This window comes from Pagrus major, chromosome 14, assembly GCF_040436345.1.
Source record: "Pagrus major chromosome 14, Pma_NU_1.0".
Classification (NCBI taxonomy): Eukaryota; Metazoa; Chordata; class Actinopteri; order Spariformes; family Sparidae; genus Pagrus; species Pagrus major.
This window is the reverse complement of record NC_133228.1, coordinates 5,168,224-5,193,766: the sequence shown is the minus strand read 5'-3', so window position 1 is coordinate 5,193,766 and position 25,543 is coordinate 5,168,224. Positions and strand designations below refer to the sequence as shown.

Sequence of the window (25,543 nt, the reverse complement as noted above, 5' to 3'; positions counted from 1 at the left end):
ACAGGAATGCAGGATGCTTGTTTTTTTATTTTTTAAGTACTGTGTGTCTCGTATACCTTGCTATACTAAAGAATGTACTCAAACTGAAATGAGCTGTAATTAAAATGCATAAATGAATCGACTTTTCACCTTCAGTGTTATATCTATCATGTCAAAATACATTTTACAGTTTAGCTGTGTGGCAAAATATTTTTAGTTATGCTTGTGTCATGGCTCTAAGGATGGTAGTGGTGGTTGGTTCATCTGTCTGTTGGTTGGTTTGTCAAGAATTAAATATCTCAACTATTGGATTGATTTCAAGAAACACATTCATGGTACCCAGAGGATGCATCCTACTGACTTGGGTGATTCTCTTACTTCTCTTCCACTACATGAGGGTGACTTTTCTGGATTTCAGCTAAACGTACTGATAACTTTTGGATGAATTGGCGCAAAATTTGGTACAGACATTCATGGTGCTCAGATGATGTGTCCTAATGACAAGGTGGTCTTCTAACTTTTCCTCTAGTGCCACCATCAGGTTCACCTTTATTTTTAGTGAAATATCTTAGCAACTACTGGATCACCATGAAATTTGGTAAGCCTGTTCTCTAGAGAATGACTTTGATTCCCCTGACCTGTCATCTTGTACCATCATCAGGTCAAAGTTTTAATTTGTCCAATACTGTCACTGGTCATCTGCTCATTTCTGCCTGCCCTGTCACCAGCCATTTCCACCTAATCAGCCAACTCCACTCATCTGCTCTCACCTCATCACCATTTTACCCAGTATATTCAGTTTACCCCAGTTTATATGGAATATGGCCAACATCAAACTCTGGTTCCCAGTGGACGGCCTAGCCAATATCTGTTCCTGTTCCTCGGTCGGTGGCCCGGCCAACCCCTGTTTCTGTACCTCAGTCGGTGACCCGGCCGACCCCTGTTCCCGTTCATCCGTTGGCGGCTCCTGTTCCTTGGGCGCCAGCCCGCCTGACATAAGACTCTGGTTACCAGTCGTCGGCCCAGCCGACTCCTGTTCCTCTTCCTTGGTCGGCTGCCTGGCCTGGCCAGCCCCTGGAACAGGATGGTGGCCCGGCCTTCAGAGGGCTTCCACCTTCGCCGCCGGCCTCCTGCCCAGCCTCCTGAGGGCGCCTGCCCTCGGCCCAACCTCCTGATCGACCCCCGGACTTGCTCTGCCCCTTGCCACTGCTTCCAGGTCCCCTTGAGTCTGTTAAACATCAATGTTAACATTGCCATTATTAGCATGTAAGCATGCTGACATTAACATCAAGCTCAAAGCACTACTGTGTCTAAGTACAGCCTCACATATCAGTTAACATTATTGACTCTTAAGCAGGAATAATACTTGTCCACAAGTATGTGAAAGCCTGCTGTAAATGTTGTCATCAGAGCTTGTACGCATAGGATCCAGTGTTTCCCACAGAATCAGACTTTAATCGTGGCGGTGGCTGTCCAGCTGGGGTGCCATAGAGCATGCGCACTCGAGACCTCGCCGACCAATTTTGACAGTAAAATGAGTCATTTCGTGGGGGTTGTGAGGCGTTTATCACCATTTTACAGATGCGTCTTTCACAATGTTAGCCTTTGGGAAAAAGTCCCCAGTGCATCACATGACGATGTAATTACACGGCTTGGCCATGACAAAAACTGGCTTCAAGGCCTAGCACTCTTTGTGGGGGCTTGATCTCGACGATGAGGCCAGCCGTCTTCTTTGTAGAGGAAGTTACGGTCAAGCCAACCTCATTAAATAGTCATCCTCCTCTTCTTCATTGGTTTTACCGGCGGACTAAAAACCACACCGCCATCCACTGTATTGGAGTATATAACATCATGCTATTCACTGACAGGTGCGCTGTCTTGAGTGAGTGAGAACGGGACGCTTAGCTCCAAAAATAGAAAATAAATATGTGGCAGCCAATGTTGATATTGTGGCGGACTGCCACAAATAAATTAGTGTGTGGGAAACACTGGGGTCTGTGCAGACATTCATACATCTCTAATTTGTTGTAACCGCACAGACTTCCACAACAGGAAACACATCTTCCTGTTGACGCTAAATTACTGCACATATGTGGAAGGTGTCCTCCAAATGGACTCCAGAAACCTACTGCACGCCCACGGGGTCCTTAGTCATCTGTATATGTGTAGCTTTGAGAGTTTAATCAGGCTCTTCTTGTTTTATAATAAGTGAACAAAGCGTAGTGCAAAAACTTTGCAGACAATTCAAGTAGCTTAATCAGATGAGACTCCATCCTGAATCAATAGGACTAACTGCAGATTATTGTTAAATTGGTTGAGTAATGAGTGAAGAAGTTGGCAATGCTGTAGTTCCTCAAGCCACCAAATTTCAACGAAGGAAATGACTTTCCTGCCAAAGGATACAGTAATAACTTCAGGTTATTAAGATGAGCAGACACTTCCACATAACAACTGGCTATAAAACAGTTCCTGAAAAATCAAAAACCTGAGAATCAAATTATTCTATATTGTTGGCATTCGATCTTAAATGATGTTCTTTCGTGAGAACTTACTGCTTCGCAAATTTAAAGTATATGAGGTTTGAATAGCAGAAAAATAAATTATTAGTAATTTAATGTTTAATTATCACAGTTCTGTCTTTAAAACTTACCTTAATAAATCATTAGAAGAAATCATTCTTGGGCAACCAATTATTAATTATTATTAATAATGATTAATTATTCCCAGTAGGAATAACTTTAAAACCTTCAACCCAGGTTGTAGGTTTCTAGGTAGTGGCTGTTCTTTATGATCTTTAAATTTACTGTGCTGTAAACAGGAGAGTACTGTCAAGACAGTTTGTTAGCATCTAGTGGTTGTTAGTGTTTCTCTAAATTAAGACCACATTTCCCATACACCGTGTTTCTTTCGGCCTCAAAGGGGATTTTGCTACATGTCCCCTCTTTCTGTTATTGCTCTGGGCGTGTTCATTTTCCTGCAGGATTCACTGAAGGGGAAGATAAACACAGTATTTTTGTTCCAGGTTTCACAACCATTCACTACTAAGCTTTAGTTGTGTTTGGTCCAGAAGAACATGACCTGCTGCCTCTTTAGTGCTTTAATTCAACAGGTTTTCCTCCAAAGCTCACCTGGTGGAGCACAATGTTTAATACAGCACAAAAGCTGATAATGCTCCAGCTTTGTGTTGTGTATTTTACAGTTATTATGTCTGAAAATGAAAGTTGTCTTTATAAACTGATGTTAAGACCCACAGTCCTTCTTCTGTAACCTACCCCAACTTCACACATAGCACAGTAAAAGAGACCAAAAGAATGAGGGAAGTGTGTGTGCGCGTGTGCATGTGTGTGTGTGTGTTTGTGTTAGTGTGTGTGTGTGTGGTGCTTGTTTCCTCTAGTGTTTGAAGAAGAGTTTGGGGAGGGTTATTAGAAAGGCACAGTCCGTATTTAACAAAGTTCAATGCAGCCAGTTGAAGAAAAGCTCTCATTGAAATTCATGGCTTAGCACCTATAGCACTGAGGTTTGAGCAGACCAGTGAGAGAGACACAGCGTCTGACAGATTTCAATTAAAATGGCATTTACAAGAGCATAGATGGAAAAGTGGAGGGGGGGGGGACAATTGTGGAGGGAAATTTTTTTCTGTCTGGTGAGCTTTTCACTCCAACACTTGTAAAGACTATTTTGTCACACTTCATCATTTATTTAAGTCTGAATTTAAGACTCTTCCGCTTTTTGTAACTAATGAACAAATTGCCTTCGTTGGGTTTATTTATCCAGGTTTTCAAAGTTAATGAAAACCTTAAACACACATAAATTAATCTAAATCTAAATAAATCTGCAAATTGCTGTCTCACGTTGGGACAGAAACGTTCTAGAAGGGGCAGAGATTCGTTTCTCTACCGACAACAGTGAAACTAGTACAACAAAACTACAAAAGTACAACACAATGACACATTAAAGGTCCTATATTATGCTTATTTTTAGGTTCATACATCTATTTTGGTTGTCTACTCGAAAATGTTTACATGTTTTGATATTCAAAAAACACATTATTTTTCTCATACTGTCTATGACTGCAGCACCTCTGTTCACCTCTTGTCTGAACGCTCCATTCTAGTGCCTGTGTCCCTTTAAGAGCCCTTAAGAGAGCAGATTTTTGGCCGAGACACAGGCGACGTGAGGTGATGCAACAGTTAGTCTTCATTGCTGGTAGTTTGTTTGATTGATTGGTACTGCCAACCATGTTTCTGCATCAATTATACCTGTGTTTTTGTAACCATGGCTATGGGTGAGGGCAGTGAGTATAGATGTGACATCTGAACTTTCAATTCTTGTTTAAAGAGATATTTTCTGAATATGAGGCCATTTTGCATTAAGCTGTGGATTGAGCGTTTTGATATCTAGACCTGATTTCTGATCAAAACAGACATGGAAAATCTCACTTTATATAATATGGGACCTCTAACTATACACAGCGGTGTTTTCTTTCAAGAGGATGCAGTAACAACACTGTAAAGTGTCCCTGTTTGATACAGAGTTTGATGTTTATTTAAAAAGGACTTTTAAGTGGCGTTCTTTATGGACTCTTTATAGAGGCTTTCCTACAGTACAACACTTGTAATGCATACATGTGTGAGCACATACAGGCATGCACATGGTCATCAGTGGGTGTGCACACACATGCTCTCTTATTACTGGACATAGAGATGTCTTCACTGTGTCTGTTACTATTTGTCTCTGACTCCCATTTAGTTAAGGCCCTTTCAGTGGATTTAGACAACATGGTGATTTGTGGACTATTTTTTTAAATGGTGTTTTATTAATATCGTATGTTTATTTATATAGTTAGTATTTGTATAGTAGCTTCAAATTGGTCAAATTTTGAATATTGCAACATCTTCAAAAGTTAACATTTTCTTCACAGTTGAGTAGAACTGTGAAATCTCTCTTTCTCCCTGGTGAGGAGATCAGGTTGTGAGACTGGCGTTCAGCATCACCTCATTCCTCATCAGCCTCAGAGGAAACAGGGAGGAGAGCAACTGTGAGGCTCTAAATTATCCATCTCTCTCTCTCTCTCTCTCTCTCTCTCTCTCTCTCTCTCTCTCTGTTCTCTTTTCTCTACCACATTCCTCTCTTCTTTCTTCAGTTTTTCTTCCTCTATCCGTCTGTCTTTCACTTCATTCCTCCTCTATTTCTGTCTCCCATTATACTCTGCCAGTCAGACAGGGGTGTAACGCTGCACGAGTCAGGTTGAAATAACATGGCTGTGATATGCTTGGACCTCATCTGGAGTCAGAGCTCCTGAGAGAGTGAGAGGGAGATGTGTGGAAAGGTGGATAAAGAAAGGCAGAGAAAGTGTGAGAGAAAGACAGACAGAGAATAATAAAAGAGACAGAGGAGAGACTGTGTGAGAGACAGACTGTGTCCTGGGGGCTCTTACTGGGCCATGAAGACGTGTCTCAGTGTTTTATCTGGACCTGGTGGGGCTCCCAGTGTGGAGCTTCAGTAGTTGTAAACCTGCTGACCTCCCCAATCTAAACAAAGCTGCACACCAAGCTGGAAAGAAGAAACGGCAACCTTCTCTCTACCTTTTCATTGCTAATTGGAGAATTGCCGTCAAAACTGACCTAAGGTGGGTTTCTATCCACCTATTTAAAAGAAGAGAAAAGTAGAAAATTTAAAAATATCACGAAATATTGCAAAAATGTTTTTATACCTTGCTGTGATGGAAAAGTTGAATATTATTAGGCTATACCAAAATACAGCATATACATTTTGACATCTCCTTAGAAACAATCTATAAACACTAAGATTGGGAGACAAACTCTGATATCAAAATATTTTTGACCAAATTCCTCAGAAAATACTTCAGAAAATGACATCACTTTATTGTAATGCAGCCCTACAAAACAGGAAAAGACAACACTTGTGACATATCAAAATATAACTAAGTCCAAAGTTTAAGATAATGTATAGTCAGATCACGATATGATTTAATATTTATGTTTTGCCGAGCTCTGTGATAATATACATGAACCATGTGATTAAACATCTATTGAAGCGTCTACTGAAGAGTTGAAAACATCAGACGTGTGTGGAGCAATGAGGAGACTGTAACCTTCCTCACCTGACACTACGGTTTGCCCTCTTATTCTGCAATGGTTTAATGACACCCGACTGGAGAAATAACTCTACTTACTGTTTATTTATTCAAGCAGTTTCTAATTTCAGTTCATTTCAAGAAAATTTCTTCACACAGACATTTTCTCAGCATTTTTGACATTATATTACAAAATATCAAGTTTCATCATTAATGTTGCAGAAGTGTTGAGAGTCAATTTTGTACAGAAAACAGTTTTTATGACACAAAAGGTGACCATGTAAAGCTCACATAATGCTTCCTGCAATGAATTTAAGGCAAGCCAGTTTAAAATCTTTGCAAACTGATTATTGATCAGTCGTTCATGCTGTATGCCAAGGAACATCTATATCCAACTAGCTGCTACAACATTACAAAATAACACAGACAATATTGGTATCACTTGCTGTCAGTTTGATGGAACATACAGTGCCTATAAAAAATATTCACCCTCTTAATTGTTTTCCCCTTTTATTGCTTTTTTAAATGGAATCATGGTCAATATAATTTGGCTTTTTTGACAGGAATTAACCTTCAATGTCAAAGTGAAAACAGATTTCCACAAAGTAATGTCAATTAATTAAAAATATATAATGTAAAATAAGTGATTGCATATATATTCAACCCCTTTAAAGTGACTGGCCTATTTCAACAGAGGTCTAGCCAATTGGTGCCGGTAGTCTCACAATAAGTGAACTGAAGATCACCTGAGTGCAGTGAATGTGTCTCAAGTGATTGTAGTATAAAGACACCTGTGTCTGAAGGTCTGTTCACTGTTAATCAGTATTCATGGCTACAATTACACCATGAAGACAAAAGAACACTCCAAGCAACTCTGTGAGAAGGCTACTGAAAAGTATAAGTCAGGGGATGGATACAAAAACATTTCCAAGTCACTGAACATCCCCGGGGTTCAGTTGAATCCACCATTAAGAAATGGAAGGAATATGGCACATGTGTACATTTGCCTAGAGCAGGCTGTCCTCAGAAACTGAATGACCATGCAAGAAGGAGACTAGTGAGGGAGCCACCAAGGCACCTATGACTACTCTGAAGGAATTAAAAGCTTCCACCGCAAAGCATGGTGGTGGCAGCATCATGTTGTGGGGATGCTTCTCAGCAGCAGGCCCCGGAAGGCTTGTCAGGGTAGAGGGTAAATGAATGCAGCAAAATATAGGGGAATCCTGGAGGACAACCTGATTCAGTCTGCAAGAGAACTAAGACTTGGGCGAAGATTTATTTTCCAGCAAGACAATGACCCGAAGCATGCAGCGAAGGCTACATAGAAATGGTTTCAAGACCACAAGCTGAATGTTCTGGAGTGGCAGAGTCAAAGCCCAGACCTCAATCCTATAGAGAATTTGTGGCTAGACTTGAAAAGGGTTGCTCACGCCCCATCCCTGTCCAAAGAATAATGGACTAAAATGTGCAAGCCTTATGCAATCACTTATTTTTCATTATATATGTTTAATTAATTGACATTACTTTGTGTAAATCTGTTTTCACTTTGACATTAAAGAGTTTTTTTTTTATTATTCCTGTCAAAAAAGCCAAATTATATTGACCATGATTCCATTTATAAAAGCAATAACAAGGGAAAACATCCAAGGGGGTGTATACGTTTTATAGTCACTGTGTTTTTCTGTCTGAAAATTATGAAACACACACACACACAAGCACACACACACACACACACACACACACACACACACACACACACACACAGTCAACTGTTCATAGTGTTTCTATCATATGTTTTGCCTTTAATGCCTCAGTTTTCCAAATGTCCAAAAGCAAACATTAATCTTCTTACCCAAATATTTAATAATCCAGCATTTTCTTTTCAAAAAACCCTTAGGATCATGTTTTGAGTTGTGAAGGAGTCTTGAAGGAATTATGCAGGCATTGTGCATGATAATGGATGATTAATGGATTGTCCTGCAGGACGTTTAGCTATTTCTATATGACTGTGTCTATTTAGTGTTTTTCTGTCTCTGTCTGTGTGTCAGCAGGTCAAAGCTGACACTGAGCTAAACAGAGCTCGACATTAGATCTGGCTGAATATGTATCCAGGGAGCCATGTGTGTTATTCAGATCTGACAGGTAAACGTGTCGGTGAGCTGCAGGCTTCGTCACATCGGACACGTTGAGAGGCCACAGTTCGCGGTCGGCACCCTATTTGTTGTTTTAGGCTCGATTGTGCTGAGCCCCGGCCTGTGTCCACGTTCTCCCTCTGCCTCAGTTTATTTAACTTCTCCCAGGTTTAAATTGGTTGTACATACTCTGCTTTCTTATGAGTATAGTTTTCAAACAGGGTCAGTGCATGCTTTGGTAACATTTTAAATGTTTTTTTTTTATCCCCTGGCTTCATTATGCTACTAGTTTTCTGAATTGTACCAGGTCCAGATTTGCCTGTGCATCAGTACCTACCCATTTAATGTTTACTGAAATATATTTGAGAATTATATAATGTGAACAGAGGGGCAGATTTTGCTTGATCTTTTGTTTAACATGTAAATGCACAATTTCCTTTAGCTCCTTTGATTTTGGACTTTGATGGAATGGTCCTGTTGGGAGTGGACAGCTCGAATGGCAGTGTTTAAGAAAGGACTTTTGTTGTTGAAGGGGACTCTCTAGTGGGAATGGCACCCTAATGAGGTACTTGAAACGCTCATGGGCCCCATGAAGGGACATTATTCACCATGGGGACCAGGGAAGAGGTGTGTCTTTGAACCAAATGTAGATAAATTTTTTGAGTATTACCACACGAATGCAGATCCTGGAGCTGATCCCAACTGACATTGGGTGAGATGCGGGGTACACCCTGGACAAGTCTCCAGTTCATCACAGGGCTGATATAAAGAGACAAACAACCATTCACATATTAACATTATATTGCTCCTTTACCAAGCCCTCTTATGGCTAATGTCCGGTTGCAGGAGAATAAAGTGGACCAGGTGTGACTGAGGCTCACTCAGCAACGGGAAATCAGAGACTGCTGCACGCACATCTTCACAGATATTTTTGATTTTTTTTATATTCCTGGCAGCTACAAAGCCCTCCTCACTTTGGCCTATCAGATTACATTTCTCCACTTCTACTGCCTACTTACTCACAGTTGATAAAGAAGGTCAAACCATCAGTTAAAACTGGTAAAGTGTGGAAAGATGAAGCTACAGCAGCCCTACAGGACTGTTTTGAGTGCACAGACTGGCAAATGTTCAGAGATGCTGCCACGCAGGACAACAACATCAATCTTAAGGAATATACATCTTCAGTGACATTGTATATCAGCAAATTTGTTAATGACGTGGTGATCATTAAGACAGTTAGATAATTCTGCATGACCTCTATTATAAATTAACTTTTTATCTGGTTTTAGGCTATACTTTTTGAGACACTTTTGAGATCTGGGTTGGTCTTAAATGTATCTTTTAATCTGGTACAGAATTTGAGTCATCAGTTTGGATTTAATCTGCCTTTTTGAACTGTTGTTAGCAGTGACAATGCAACTGCAGTTTGTGGCTTAGTTCCCAGCCAATACATTGAACAGGGTTGGAGAAACTACGATTTATGGTGAATCCACCTATTAAGTGTTTCTCCTGGGCCTGCTCCTCAGCTATGGGGTTTCCTGAAAAGAGGGGAACTAGGAGGATGGTTCTGTGTGGTGATGGCCTATTGGCAATTAACTTTTTGGGATTGCTATCCAGGAGAAGCTGACAACAATGCAAGAGAGAGAAACCATACACTTGTGAGAAGTGCAACAAGAAACAAAGCTGAGTCCTGCTGCCTATAGACAAACTTTGCAAAAGCTGTGTCTACTCAGCTCTTAACACTGAGGATACATCTACTCCTGCCCTGCCTATAGTAGGCGTTAGATTTACGGCTTGCCTTTGCCTGGTGACTGACTTTGCATGCAACTCTGTCATCAACTATGGCTGTGTGTAGAAACTGCCGTCTTACCTTTTCACAAATGAAAGATGACATCGCTCACGGAGAAGGACACGTTAAAAGTTTTCAACTGTAGCCGCAACCCAGTCTAAACCCAGTCTATTTCTCTTCTAAGAAAGCAGTTTGTGCCAGCTGGCCTTGCTTCCACGACCTGTCAGCCTCAGTCCAGGACACCATGCCATGGTCGGGAGATGAACTGATCTACCTCGCTGGTGTCTTGACTCTGGGGTGGGTCGCTTGGCTTAGTCTTGTGAGTTTGAGTTTGTTCTACTCCCTTCACCTGAGAACCTTGGACCCTTGTGAAAGGTAAAAAATCCACCCCATCCCCCGCTGCAGCCACAGGAGGCACTTCACCTTCAGAACAAAATATGGCTCTGGGTAACACTAGGCTGTCCACCTTCCCATGCCCCTGCCCAACCTCCAGTGTCGTCAGCTGTTTCGCTGTGGCTACCTGTGTGAGTTCCCCCTATAACCGCCTCCTCCCATTCTCCATCTGCTGTAGCCATGATCACTCCACCCTGTCTTCCACCTGACCTGTCATCTGGCTTGCAGCTGCCTGCCAAGGGGTATTCTCCACCTGCTACTGGTCATCATCTCGGTTCCCCATCGACGTCCTCCATCCCACCAACACTCCCTGCATGCTGTCAGGATCAGAACGGCTCCCTGGCCAAAGCCTGGCACTCTCCAAGGCCATCCACTCCACTTCCTCTCATCCCCAGACCATGGTGATAGTTGATGATTCCAAAGTTAGAAAAATACACTTTGCTAATGCAGTCACATGTTGTTTTCCTGGGGCTACTACTTCTGATATCATCGCAAAGCTCCCCAGACCCCTGGCTTCACTTCCAATGATCTTCAAGAAAATAGTAATTCATATTGGCTCTAATGACACTGTTCACCAGCATTTGGAACAGACAAAAGCAGTTTATGATTTATATTGAATGCTCTATCATGACAATGCCAACTGTTGCAAACACCCATAGGTCACTCAATATGATGACTCTGATGATCTTTGAACAGCTACAATATACACAATAGACAGAATTGGGAGGGGGGTTGGGGTAGCAATTTATGTAAAATCAAGCTTCATAATCAGAGTACCACAAGCAGAATCTTTTCCAAAAGATTTTTGAATTGTTTGCTCTAAAAATCAAAGTAGGATCTAATGATTTAATCATTGTAGTGGGTTTGTAATGACCCCCATTTGCAGATCTCTCTGCCATAGATAAATTTGCAATTCAGTTATTCAAAGTTGCTAGTCTTAAGTGACCTCAATGTAAATTGGATGACTACTGTTTCTGACCAACTGAAAGATGTTTGCAATAACCTTAATTTAACACAATTAATTATTGACTCGACACAGCCAAATCGAAAAGACCACACAAAACTACCCCTAATAATCCTCTATAATAGAAATGATAAAATTGCGGTCTCTGGTGTTGACTTTTTAAATTACCTATTTTGTAGTGAAATTCACCACACCTGTTCTATTCCAGATGTCGAACTAGCTCGGCATTACTTCAGGATGTTCTCCCCTGACTTAGTAGCACTGTTTAAGGAAAGGAATGAGGCTTGGTCACTAGCCAGACGTACTGGGGATCAGATCCATTGGATGTCATTTAGACGCTTAAGAAACAAGTGCACAGTGGAGTTAGGGCTGCCAATTTAACTTACTATCTGGATATTTAACATTCTATTTTTAATCAACATCAATCTAGTTTTAGAGCCATTTATAGAACCATCTCAGCTCTCACTCGTGAATGATTTAGATACTAGTTAAGATAACAAAAAGGACGTCAGTGTGTGAGAATGGGGGGAGGCCAATCTGAACTCCTACTGGTCTCCACGGGTGTGCTGCAGGGATCCATTTTGCCAAATGCATCTGTACGCGGACGATACTATCTTGTACTGTATTGCTGATTCTGTCCAGTTGCCCATTGTGAATCTGCAGCTCTCTTTTAACACATTGCAAAATCACTTATAATCTGAAGCAAACGCTAAATCCTGAATAAAAAAACAAACAAAAAAAAATCCATGGTTTTCTCAAGATCCAACAACTTAGACTACCTCAAGTTGCATATCTCAACTACTAACGGTTCAAATATTGAAAGGGTTATGGAGTGTAAGTATTTGCGCATCTGGCTTAATGACAAATTCACATTTAAATATCACATAAGGAACCTTATTGGGAAGCTGTGACAAAAGATAGGCTTTTTATACAGAATTAAGACCAACTTCCCATTGATTTGTAGAAGGAGGATTGTTGAATCAACATTCCTATCAGTTTTAGACCATGGACATAATTTACAGACTTGCTGCTGCTACTTCACTTAGGCCCTCAGATTCTGTTTACCATTCAGCCCTGAGATTTATCACGTGAGATGGTTAAAACACTCACTACTGTATTCTTATGGTAAGGTTGGCTGGTCTCCTCTGACTGCACTGCACCGGTACCTGTACATCTATAAAGCCCTGTTTAGAAAGCTACCATCATATATCACATCTTTGTTGCAACTGTCCACTTTTAACATGCTACAGTGACTGCCTGCTTCTTTAAGCTCCTTGTGCCAGAACTGACCTTGGAAAGACTGCTTTTAGTCTTAGTGCAGCAGTCTCATGGAATCACTTGCAATAAGAGTCAAAACCGAAAACCCTTCCACCTCCTGGACAATTTAGGAATGTTCTTTATAACTGTCCATCATCTGCTTCTAACTGTTTTAATTGATTTTGTTGATTTCATATAACTATTTTAACTGAATTGGTTTGCCAATTTGTATATTTGCATCCTTTTTACCATTGCGTAATCTCAGCATCGTTGTAAATGAAGGTCACCCTCAAAGATCTCTCAGAGAATCTTAAATAAAGGATGAAATAAAATGAAAAAAAAATCCCTGACCAGAAAGCCTGGGTGACTGGAGAGATGAGGGCTCTATCCAGATCCAAAACAAAAAAACCTGCCTTTCGGTCAAGTGACATGGAAGCATACAGCATCGCCAGAGCAAGACTGAAAGCTGGCATCAAGGAAGTAAAAAGGAGACATCCATAGAGACTACAGATGAACGTCAGACTCAACAGCACTGAAGAAATGTGGCAGGCAATCCAAAATGTCAAAGGCTACAAAAGCAGGAGTGCCCCCATTATGTGTGAGGCCACATTGCCGGACGAGCTGAATACATTTTATGCTTGCTGTGATCTTCTCAACAAAGACTCAGCTGTAAAGTCTCCTCCGCCTCCAGAGGACTGGCTACTGTCAGTAACCACAAAAATCCTGCTGAGAGTGAATTTGAATAAGGCTGCTGGTCCAGATGACATACCTGGCTGTGTACTGAAAACAAATGCCAAAGTTATTACTGACAGTTTTAACATCTCACTCTCACAGGAGACTGTTCCCTCCTGCCTCACGACAGCCATCATCGTATCAGCCATCAAGTACCTAAAAAGTCTGCTGTGTCTAGTCTGAAGGACTACTGCCCTGTGCCGCTTACCTTCATCCTGATGAAGTGCTTTGAGAAACTGATTTTCCAGCACATCAAAGATAACATTCCTGCCAGCTTAGACTCTCACCAGTATGCTTTCAGAACCAACAGATCCACAGAGGGTGCCATATCTACTGCTCTTCAATCGGTCTTCATGCATCTGTGGAATAAGATAAGCTACATCAGGATGCTGTTTGTTGACCTCAGCTCAACATTCAAAACATTCTCACTCATGTAACTGATTGGAAGACTAAACACTCTGGGCTTGAGTACAATACTCTGCAACTGGATACTTAGTTAGTGCTCAACACCGGAGCCCCCCAGGGCTGTGTGCTCAGCCCCCTCCTGTTCACATTGTACACCCATGACTGCACTCCCAGACATCAAGACTCTATTGTGGAGTATGCGGATGACACCACCACAACTGCAACAATTAGAGTTCATATCAGGAGGAAATAAACAATCTTGAGTAGTGCACACAGAACAATTTAATGCTCTATATGCTCTATTCTCTAATTTTAAAAGACAACACCCACCCCAGCCACAGTCTGTTCTCCCTGCTGCCATCTGGCTAAAGTTACAAAAGCATCTGCTGCCATACCACCAGACTATGGAGCAGCTTCATTCCCCAGGCTGTGAGACTCCTCAATTGATTATCAACACTCATTCTAAAATAGATGTAGCACTCACACATAGTTTCGTTTTTTAAAACCCTTGTGTGTGTGTGTTTTTTTTAAATTTACCATATAACCTTGTATATAGGCCATGACTTTTTTTAACTTTGTGTCAGAACAACACACAGTTCAGGAGTTATGTTGGGTGATAGCATCATCTTAAAGAAAAACAACAGATGTTTTGTAGTGGTGGTTGAAAAAACTTTCATCAGCTGAGAGGGTATGAAAGCTTAGCTGTAAACACATACAAGACACAAACTGAAAGAAACCATCTTCTGTGAGTGAAGACATCTGATTGTGCCATGACAAATAGACATCCACACACTCCCAAACTAACTTTTCCAGTTTTTCCCAGAGCTCAGTAATATCTTTGGCTGGCTTTTCCCTCCCCACTTGCCTCTTAGGAGAGCATTGGCCTTCTGTCCTCCGCCTCCTTGCTTCCTCCCTCTACTCCTCTCCCTGCTGATGAAGATTTGAACACTGGCCTATTTCAGATATTATGTGTTATACAGTGTGCTCTGTAAATCACAAGGATAGCAGACTACATCAAACAGACCCTGGTGAAGGAATGAAGGGATGGAGGAATCAGAAGACGGGTAGTAGGAGCAGGAGGATGACCAGCTGTGTCATTGCTGCCAAGAAGAAGCCTCAGAGCAGTGACAGTTAAGAATATGGGCTGAGCAGAGTCATAGATTAAGGGCTTAATTGGCGCTGATGAAGAAGAGGAACTGTGTCAATGTGACAAAGTTGGATTTCAGCTGTATGTAAAGCTGGCTTTTTAGCAATGATGAAAGGCAAACAGGGGTCTGAGGACTGTGGCTGGATAGCTCAACCTGAGGATTGTGCTCGCTGTTACAGAAACCACGAGTCCTCGTTTACAAGTCTTCTTACGACCTCCTGAGGTTGTTCTCTGCTCTGATTGTGGGTGTTACAATGATGCAGCAGGCTAAAAATTTCAGTAATGGAGTCCACACAGTCGCAGTTAAATCATCCTTTAGGGAATTATAGATTTTCCACTCAACTTTGGTATTTGAATTTGTAATGTGGATATGTATATATTGGGTATTTATACACAGGCAGATGAATAAAAAGTGTGCATCCTCGTCATAGGGCAGTTAAAAAATCCAAGGGCATCGCAGAGTGTGTCTCCTGTCTAACTGCTGTCAGTAAGTGTAGCCAACTTCAGTAGCATTTAGCACCTGAGCTTAGCGAGCAGACAGAAACGAATCACCCTGCCCTGCCTTTCTATCAGCCTCCTGTCAGGGTTCGTATGGGTGCTGGAAATCCTTGAAAATGCTTAAATTTGAATGAGGTTTTTGAAAGTTTGAAAAGTGCTTGGATTTTGGTTAAAGTGCCTGAAAGTCCTTGAAATTTTAACTGTTACTTTTATAATAAATGGTTTGATATTAGCTAGCTAGCAACTAACTAGTAAAAGTTTGAAAATGCACCATGAAAATGCTTGAAAAGTGCTTGAATTAACCTATGAAAAAGGTGTAGGAGCCCTGTTCTCTATTCCATCACATTATGTATAGTAGCTTGGACATTTTGAGAACGGACTCTGTTTTTAAGGTTTTTACTCCTGCCACAGTGTTATCCTGAGTTGCTCTGTGTAAAATAACACAGCTAAAAAAACAAGTGCTGTGATTCAACTGACAACCTGAGGCTTTGATTTGGAGGCTTCTTGACCAATGCTATTTTTTGATAAGTTAAAACTTTGACCACCTGGTGACTCTAGAGGTAATATTGATAGACTTCATCCTCCTTTGTACATATGTACAAAAGCCATCTGTAGAACTATGCTGCTAGTATTCTTAAAAATGACATTTGTCTTTAGGGCCCATACATAGTCCAAGCATGAAGGGCAAAAATAAACTGCATGTAATGCTATAGCATCAGTATAAGGGATGCTGCATATGTCAGTGTTCGTGCTGTTGGCTAAGCTGTTAAAAGATTATGAAAAACATCAAACTGTCATGTTAGTAAGATATTGTAGCACTTGCTTGAATGCTAACAAGGGACTACATATGGCTTTAATTTACTTCATCAACTTCTTGGGCCTGAGTTTTGCATAAGTAAAGTGATTTAGATATATACTGATCAGCCACAACATTAAAACCACCTACTTAATATTGTTCAGGTTCCCCTTGTGCAGCCAAAACAGCTCTCACCTATCAAGGCATAGTCATAAGGGGACTGGGATGTTTGTAGTGGATCCTTTGAGTCCTGTATGTTGGGGGGTTTGGATCAGACTTGTTCCGTTAGGTCCGACAGATACTCATTCAGATTAAGATCGGGGGAATTTGGAGGGCAGGTCGACACCTTGAGCTCTTCGTTGTGTTCCTCATGCCATTCCCAAGAAGTTTCTGTGGTGTGTCAGGGTGCATTGTCCTGCTGGGGATCCACTGCCATCGGGGAGTGCCCTTGGAATGAGTAGGTGTTCTTGGTCCACAACAGTTTTTGGATGGGTGGTGCATGTCAAGTGGCATTCACATAGAGGCCAGGACCCATGGTTTCCCAGCAGAACATGGCATTGTAATGAGATGATTAATATTATTCACATCACCTGTCAGTGGTTTCAATGCTGTGGCTGATGTATGATGGTCAGGCAAAATGTTGGACCTGACAATGAGCACGTTTACATGACCACAATAATCCGATAACTGGGAATAATCAGGTTATGATTATAATCTGATTTGACGTGTTTACATGCACTTTAGTACTGTGATAATGGAAAAAAGTACATGACGTAAAATCTTTTTTTTTTTTTTTTTTCTTTTTCAAAACATCCTGTCAACATGACGTCTCTTATGATGGTGTCTCTGCCGGTCAGGGCTGTCCTTATGTGGGATTTGTTAGGTATGAAAAACATGCAAAATAATGCTCTTTTTCTTCACTATGCATTTGAGCAGAAAATGCATCTGCATCAGCTTGCGTTTTAACAACATTAAACAACGTTTCTTTTACGGATTACACAGTTGCGTTGTCAGTTTTCTTCTTACTGGCTTGAAGTGGGTGGGGCTGATTTAGAATGTGATTTCCTGTATTTCCCTGTACAAGTCAGGAGTTAGCAGCATTTGAAGTTATGTGATCAAACCACACCAACACAGTCATGATGGAGCAGCGTAGCTGACTTTTTGTGTTAACCTCTTTTTAAATTATAACTAAAGATGTTATTATTAAACATGGACTGTTGCTTCTTTAGTCATCAATTGGAATGTTACAGAGAAAAATTGAAATTTGAAGCCACGTTTTCATGGGCCTTTCTATCTAACTCGTGCATATGGAGATGATGACTTGTCAGCTTAGTTCTCTTCTGTACAATTCAGACACAAGTTCCAGAGCTTTCAGAAGTCATTAAAGTCTCTCTGTTCCTCTGTCTCTGTCCCCTCCACAGATGGGATGAACTGCATGAACAAGGACCATGGCTGTGCCCACATCTGCAGAGAGGCTCCAGGCAAAGGCGGGGTGTCGTGCGAGTGCCGCCCTGGCTTTGAGCTGGCCAAAAACCAGAAAGACTGTACATGTATGTCTCACACCTGACATGCCCATACTCACACACAAACACACATAAAAAGGTTGGTCACATTCAGTGAGCAGTTCACAGGCATAGCAGGTCTTGAAATCATACATAGTGAAATGCGTAACACTTCCCGTCATCTGTTAATCTTTAAGTCAATTGACTTGTCACTTTATTTTACAATCCACATGGCAGCAAGGTATTAATACTTTGTTTCATAGACTTGATTTTATTGAGGTTACGTACTGGTGCGATGAAGGATCTAAACTGTTCCTGTAATAAACATCTGTAATAGCCCTGATGGACAAGTTCCAGTAGGCCTTCAGCGGTAAAATATGAGGGTGGACATTTAATACCAAAATCAGTTAAGCGTTTCAGGCCAAGCTGAAGGTGCTGAAGGATTCAGTAGAGAGAATTCATGTCTCCATGCGCTCCCCCTCGCCGCTCCATCTCTGTTTCTCACTCTTCACGCAGAGTGCCTGCAGCCATGGAATTTAGGGCTGCTGTTTTTGAGGGGGAAAAATAAGCTTTTAGTTACACTTTGTTTGGCAACACATCTTGTTCTCCTCTTAGACGGTGAGAGTGTAAAGATTGTGAAAGCCTCTGAAAGGCTCTAATGCGTCCCCCGCTGTGGTAATATTTCATTAGCGGCGAGGGACCCGGTGCTGTGCCAGCCTGTTGAGCAGCGCAGCGCAGGACGGTAGTAAACGAGTGATGAAAGAAATGGTAGTTATGTCTACAACGCCTCCGCACACACACACACACACACACACACACACACACACACACACACACAGAGGCTCACAGACATACACAACCACACACACACACACACACACACATTCTCTTCCTTCTCCTCTCTTGTCCTCTCAGTCTATCTCCATTTTCACCTCTTTTCTCCATTTTCGCCATGGTCTGTCTCCCACATCCTTGTCTCTATCTTGTCCTTTCTCTCTGTTATTCCTTGTCTGTACTCCACTTTTCCCTTCTCCTCAGAGTCACTAAAAGATCCAAAAATGGTCCAGATTAGGGAACTGCAAAGTTTAGGAAAAGCTCCCAAGTGTATTTGTGCTTTTGTTCCTTTTTCACCCCAACAACTGTGAAGATAAGGCAAATTAGGTGAAAGTAAAAATGTTGGACTCAATGCAAACCTCTCCCATAGTTAGTGTTTGACAAATCAATTCTGTTTATTATGGCAAATTCCATCTCAAGAGTTTGTGGCCCATGAAAAAGAACTACTCAGCTTGCTGTTTTAGGGCCAGTGGTGTAAATTGAAACCTGGTTTTCTGTTGAGGATAAGAGCTAAGGTTCTTGAGTTCTCATAGTCGTATTTCCATGTTACTTCGTGTCTCATCTTTCTCCCTCTCTCTTTCATCTCTCACCCTCTCTTTATCTCTCCTCCTCCATGAGTGCATTCTCTGTTTCACTCTTCAGCATCTTTTCTCATCAATTGTGTTGCTCACATTCTTCTTTCGTTACTTACTATTATAGTCAGGAACCTCATGAAGAACTTCAGAATGTTAGCTGCATTTCAAACACAGGAACGTATTCCCAATTTATGTGGGACTATGACAAAGTAGTCATTTTAACTAAAACCATGATCTTTCCTTAACTCTAACCAAATTGTTTTGGGCCTAAACCTAATCAAATGTTAACCATAAGTGAAAGATCAGAAAATGTTTTTATTTTTGAAACAACCATGTTGTTCTGTTGTTTTGACACAAGGTTATTTGCCATCATACAATACAGAGTTGAATTAAGAAATTAAAGGGCATGAACCTATTGAAATCCTACAACTAACTTTGGGCTGCCCTTTTACCCAACAGAGACTGTTTTCTGCCCTTAACCTTAGAAAACAAAAACTAAACATAAAATGTGTCCCCAGGATTGTATTTAAAGGAGTCTGGGTAATTTATAAGGGGACTGACGAAAATACAAAATTCTTGTGATATTACAAGTAATAGAAGATACACTTCATACCAATTATGATATGAAATTTGTTTTTTCAACAGAATTTCAGGCAAACACTGTAGACATAAGTTTTGATTTTTTTCTCTGTTTTTCCATCTAACCCTCTCTTCCTTACTTTCCCCCTCCCCCATCCTTATGCTTCCCTCTCCCTCTTTCTTATATCTCCCTATCCATCTGATTCCCCCTCTCTTTCTTTCTTCCCTCTTCCCTGTCTTTAACTTCCTCTCTCTCCCTTTTTATAGCTCAGTTATCTTGCTCTGTATTCTTCTCTTGTCTGTGTTCTGCTCCTCCTTTACTCACGACCCTGTTTCTCTTAATACAATTCCCTTATACTCTCTATCTCTCACTCTATCTTCCTCCCTCTCTCTTTCTGTCTTTCTCTCTCTCTCTTCATCTTGTTATGACCCACTCCCACCTGTCATGTTGGTCATTCATCCAGTTGAGCATCATTTTGCTTTTTACTACTGCACAGTATGAATATCCCTCTGGTGCTCCTGGCTGGTATATTAGGCTGAACCGTCTTTCTGTATCATTATTGCTGCAAATTAAGGAATTAGCTGACATTTAAAATGTCACCAGCCTTGTGTTACACATATACAGGCCAGGAGTGAGACTTGAATGTGTGTCTGTTGTCTTCAGTGACGTGTAACTATGGAAACGGCGGTTGCCAGCACACATGTGATGACACGGACACAGGGCCGGTGTGCGGTTGCCACCAGAAGTATGCCCTGCACTCAGACAGCAAGACCTGCATCGGTGAGTGACAACCAAGATGGCTTCCCTGTTTACGCACACACATACCCCGGAGCCCTCCCAGCTGTGTGAGAGTAACATCTGTTGTATGATAGAAGGCCCCGGACAGTTTCAGTGTAGCACAGATGATTTAAAAGAAGAAAAGTACGAAATGAGGAAGTTGGGGGGGGAGAGAGTTGGGATTGGAGGTGGTGAGTTGGCAGATAGATCATCTCCTAGCTCCCCAAATTTCCTCTCCCCTTCCCCCGGCCTCGTCTTATTTAAACACCCTGCTGAACACAAAGAGACGGGGAGCTGCTCACACAAACACACACACACACACACACACACACGCACACACACACACACACACACACACACACACACACACACACACACACACACACACACACACGTTCACATCATCCACAGCTTTACCTTGATTTAATCACTCCACACTGTCGATAATGAAGTGGATAAGACTCAGGTTTCATTGTAGCCCTGCTGCTGATGAGAAATGCTGTCTGGGAAAAATATTCAGCATGAGACCTTATTCAGTCCTTATTTATGAAAGTGTAAACTATGCTCTTATTGTTTATAACCCACCAAAATCACTACTGTGGGGTTGTTCGTAGATTACAAAAAGAACAAACCATAATGTGATGATCAATGATAATGATAATTAACATTGGTTTCAGTTTGGTACAAGCTATAATTGAATCAACAACTAATGCAGAGTTTGTTTTTTAATAACATATCTGTTGCAAGAGCAGAATCATTTTTTTTAAGGTTCCAGGATTTTAAAATTTGACACTTTAAATTGAACATTTTTTTCATCCTATCTTGGCGAGTAGAGTAAACCTAGCAGAGCTTGAGTTGAAGTGTGCTTTTGTGCCCTGAGTTGAGCCTCTCAGGCTGCTTAGAAGCTTGCATTAGTATTACTGACAGACTGGCAGAATTATCTAACCTTTGAAATAAACATGTCTACTGAAGTGCAGTTAGCGGCAAAACGTCCCATAAAAGGCTAGTAGGTATATGACATTGTTCCAGGGTTAAAGATTTCAAATGAAACAAAAAAAAACATGTCACTTTTGAAAGCCTTAAAAATTTTATAATCACATTTTTTGTGTTTCTCTTAACCAATGAGTCAGAGCATTCCTTTCATTATCCAATGGCTGAGAAAGATTGAAAACTTTTTTTTCCAGAGATTCCTGTTGGAGCAAACTTCAGCACAGTATTTAGTAGATCAGGGTGTAAATGGTTACAAATAGAAAACTATGATTCTGATGCTGTGTCTCCGTCCTCTCTGCTACATAAGCATCTATGTCTCAAACACACACATTATACGTGATAATGCCCATAGTAAGTCTTGGTGGGAGTATCACAGTGGCAACGTGTCGGGGCCAAGGAATGAGCAGTGATATGTTTTGAGTGTTAAGAGAAATAACTGAGTTGGCTGGTGGAAAATGAATGACTGACACATCTCCCACTCAGACTCTGAAAAACACATTCATCATGTCAAAACTCAGTTGACTCAGTGAGCCCGGCCAGCAGCCAGCAGGCAGCTTTCTCTGCCCAAACAGGCGATTTGTATATGACTGTCAAGAGAAGCATGCCTCCTCATCCTGGCTCTCACATAGAAGATATTCATTTTCATCTTGCTATTTTTCTAATCAGTAGAGGATGGACAAGCCCTTCCAGGTAAGTGGAGTTCATAACTCTGTTTTCTCAACCTCCTTGCTGCTGATATAAATGTGAGAAGTAGTTTGTGGAGATTGTAAAAAAAATGTCATCACCACGTCTTTGCTGTTGAAGTCAGTCTACTGCAGCTTGTTTCAGAGAGTATATTGGCCTCAAGAGCCTGTAATCAATGGTGTTTATAATTTTTCATTGCACATTGTTCCAAAATGTTCCCTCAAATTAGTTACATCATGATTTGTTCGCTCAAAATAATTAACCAATTTACTTAAATTAATGAATGAATGAATCCAAGTAGTGTTCTAAAATGACTCATCTGCACAAATGTTTCTATGTAATGCAGTTCTAAATAAAAGTGGTCAGGTCATGCACAATCTAAATGGGACGCTTGGGTTTAAAACACTTTCATGTTGTTTTTGGAAAATCATAGATTTATCTGTAGATTTAACATTTTGGCTGTTAAACACTTGGGCCCCAGTTAAACAATCTATAGCACATGGTCTATATTGCGGGGCGCATGTGCATTCAGGATGTGTCTAAGGCCTGTATAATCTGGGCTCAAAGTATGTGCAAGGCACAAATGGGTTGTATTTAGACTCTCAATTAGTCATAGGTATGTTTTGGGCATAACATGAATTAAACCAATCAAAGTTTCACCTCCTATTCACTTTAAAAATCAGGTGTTCCTACACCTGGTGCATTGCTATTTAACTTGGGGGGAGGCATGTAGTCCTTGGCCAGTCACCCTCTGCTGTCTCCCAATCCTCTGTCCCATCAATAACTCTGTTACCGCAGCAATCCCCCAGCAACAGAAACGATAAGTTTGTCTCTCAATTGAGAGACATGATGTGCACATTTATGCATGAAGCACAGCAGCTTAACTTCATTGCTTATTTAAATCTCCTGACACAATGACAGGATCAATCAGGATCTAATGTAAATTAATGTTCTCTTCTACACATCCAAAAGGTTACACACACAGTTCAGGGTCATACAGTTGAATTGTTTGGAGTAAAGCAGCTGTCCACCTGATAAATCCCAAGATACTGTCTAAAAATATTTATTTCAGAAGCTAGAGGTTTAACTGTTTGTCCTGTCGGGTTTATAACTACAGCTTTTAGTTTTGCTGCTTAAATGTGCCATGATATTTGCTGCAATGACATAACGGTGTGCATGGGAACATTTAAAATGAATGAAAGCAGCCTCTCTAATCATTAAAGAAGCGTTCGTGCACTTAATGAGCCTGCCTCTGTAGGCGCATCTTACTTTCTAAATAATGTGCCCTTTAAAGAGCAGAAAAAACGCCGCAGACATCTGATTGTTCCTCAAACTTGGAAAGTTTAGCATGACAAAATGAACCAAGGCCAAACCACAGTCTTGAATGGTGTTATATTCGTGACATCGTTTCAGTAGTAATCAGAATTAATACAAACACCAGAAAAGGTGTTCATAGCAGTTCATTCTAGGGAGAAATCCTTGAAGTTCAGAGTTTGGACTCTCTTGCTGCCAGAATCTCTAATCTGGCAGGATGACAAGCCACCAAATCTCTGTCCAATTAATGAGCTGCTGAGGAGTTCATGTGCCTTTTGTATACAAGTTCAGGTTCATTTGTAATGGGCAGTGTAAAACTTTTCCATGTGGTTAAAACCAAAGAAAACAAAGTGCAAGTATGAGTAAACACTTCATTACATGTAAACGGGTGAGATTATAACAGCCTGTAGAGCTAGAAAAAAACATGAAGCTCTCTGATTCTTGACTGTAAATGTGAAATATCCCAGAATCATGCCAATGCTGTTGATCACACACACAGACACAGTTATCTGTTGTCATGTTGATGTGCTGTCTTTCCTGCTGTGTTCGAACACTGGAAACACCTCTCTCTCCTTCTCTCTGTCTGTCTGTCTGTCTGTCTGTCTGTCTGTCTCTCACGGTCACACACTCAAGCAGATTGCTGTGCTGCTTTTCAGCAGCACCAGGTTTTGACTGCTGATAACCCCTTTTTCTTTCCAGCTGCTTTGAAGAAGTGAAATACACCATCGAAGAAAGGCTTTGAGGAAGAAGCAGAATGAGAGCGAGCAAGAACCCTCGTCTCCCTCCTTTCCCGATGTCTTGTGTCTTTTCTTTCTCTCTGTCTCCCTCTCTGTCTCTCTTCATACTTTGACGAGAGAAAGGACCTCTGTATCTATGGTCTGAGTGTCCCAACTTTTTGGGGGGCCTGCCTTTAACCCCCCCAACCCTCCCTTTTACCCTTTTTTATGTAGCGTTGTACCTCTGCTCCTCCTCCCTCCTCCTCCTCCTGCTTTCTGGTGATAGTACCTGATTGCCTGTCTTGTCTGAGCATCCATGTCAAAACCAAATCAGGTGAATTTAATCCTCAGTGCAAAAGAGGAAAGAGCGACTCTGGGTGGGGTGGGGGGTTTGGGGCCACTTGTTAGACTCTGGCTAAAACGGACAAAACGGACATCTCAATTGCAGCCTGATCTTAGGTAAAGCTCCCAGGAAAAAAGTAAACCAAACTTCCTCCTCCTCCAGCTCTCTCACTACCTCCTCATCTCCACCTCCTCACAAGTCCCAAACCAAAAGCAACCGAATCATTGACAACCACAAAACCACCAACATCCCTATCCATCAGCCCCCTTTCTTGCTCCATACACCTCAATAGAGAGACAGGGACTTGCACCAATCACCCTTCTTTTACTCTTATATCATGCTGTTGCTACTGCATGTGTCCACTCACATGTGCCACATCGTTCATTTGTCTGACACTGCCTCTTTCACTAATCTTTCTGCCCGTCTGTCTGTCCTCTTGTCCGGCTGCATGGGAGAGCCTGCACTGCACACTTGTTGTTTTCCCTGTTTTCTTTTAGTTTTTCTGTCATTTTCCCTTTTTGAATTGAAGTACATTTTTATTGTTGATGTTGTTTTAGCAACCCTGGTCCTTCTGTTTCCTTCCAGTGCATTGATTATTACCATTCTCCTCCTAGCTTTAATTTTGTAGAGTGGTTTAACTCTTCCCCCTCCTCGTCCTATGTAGGTCTGGCTCTCTAAAACACTCCCCTCTCTGTGGGCCTCTGACCACCGCTTAGTCCCATAGACTCTTTAGGAGTGAGTGGGACTCTTCTCCCACCCATTCTCAACCTCAACCTCTTACACATCAACCCCTCACACACACACACACACACACACACTCACTCACACACACACACACACACACACACACACACACACACACACACACACACACACACACACACACACACACACACACACAATTTATCTCCTTCTCTGACAGATTTTTTCACACATTCAAGCAAGCAGAAGCTCAGAAGTACTGGTATGCACAAGCATTCGATTCAACAATCGTACTCCACACACATTCACACAGCCACATTTCACCCGTTAGCTGAGC

General features: G+C 41.4%; 1 protein-coding gene across 2 annotated transcripts in view; it reads left to right on the top strand.

Moving 5' to 3' along the window:
• scube1 (signal peptide, CUB domain, EGF-like 1) overlaps nt 1-25,543 on the top strand; it is a 125,227-nt gene that overhangs the window by 50,674 nt on the left and 49,010 nt on the right. For both annotated transcript variants that reach the window (XM_073480516.1, XM_073480515.1), the window contains exons 5-6: nt 17,611-17,739; nt 20,344-20,460. In XM_073480516.1, coding sequence (XP_073336617.1) covers nt 17,611-17,739; nt 20,344-20,460 — 246 coding nt within the window. The remainder of the gene's footprint in view (nt 1-17,610; nt 17,740-20,343; nt 20,461-25,543) is intronic.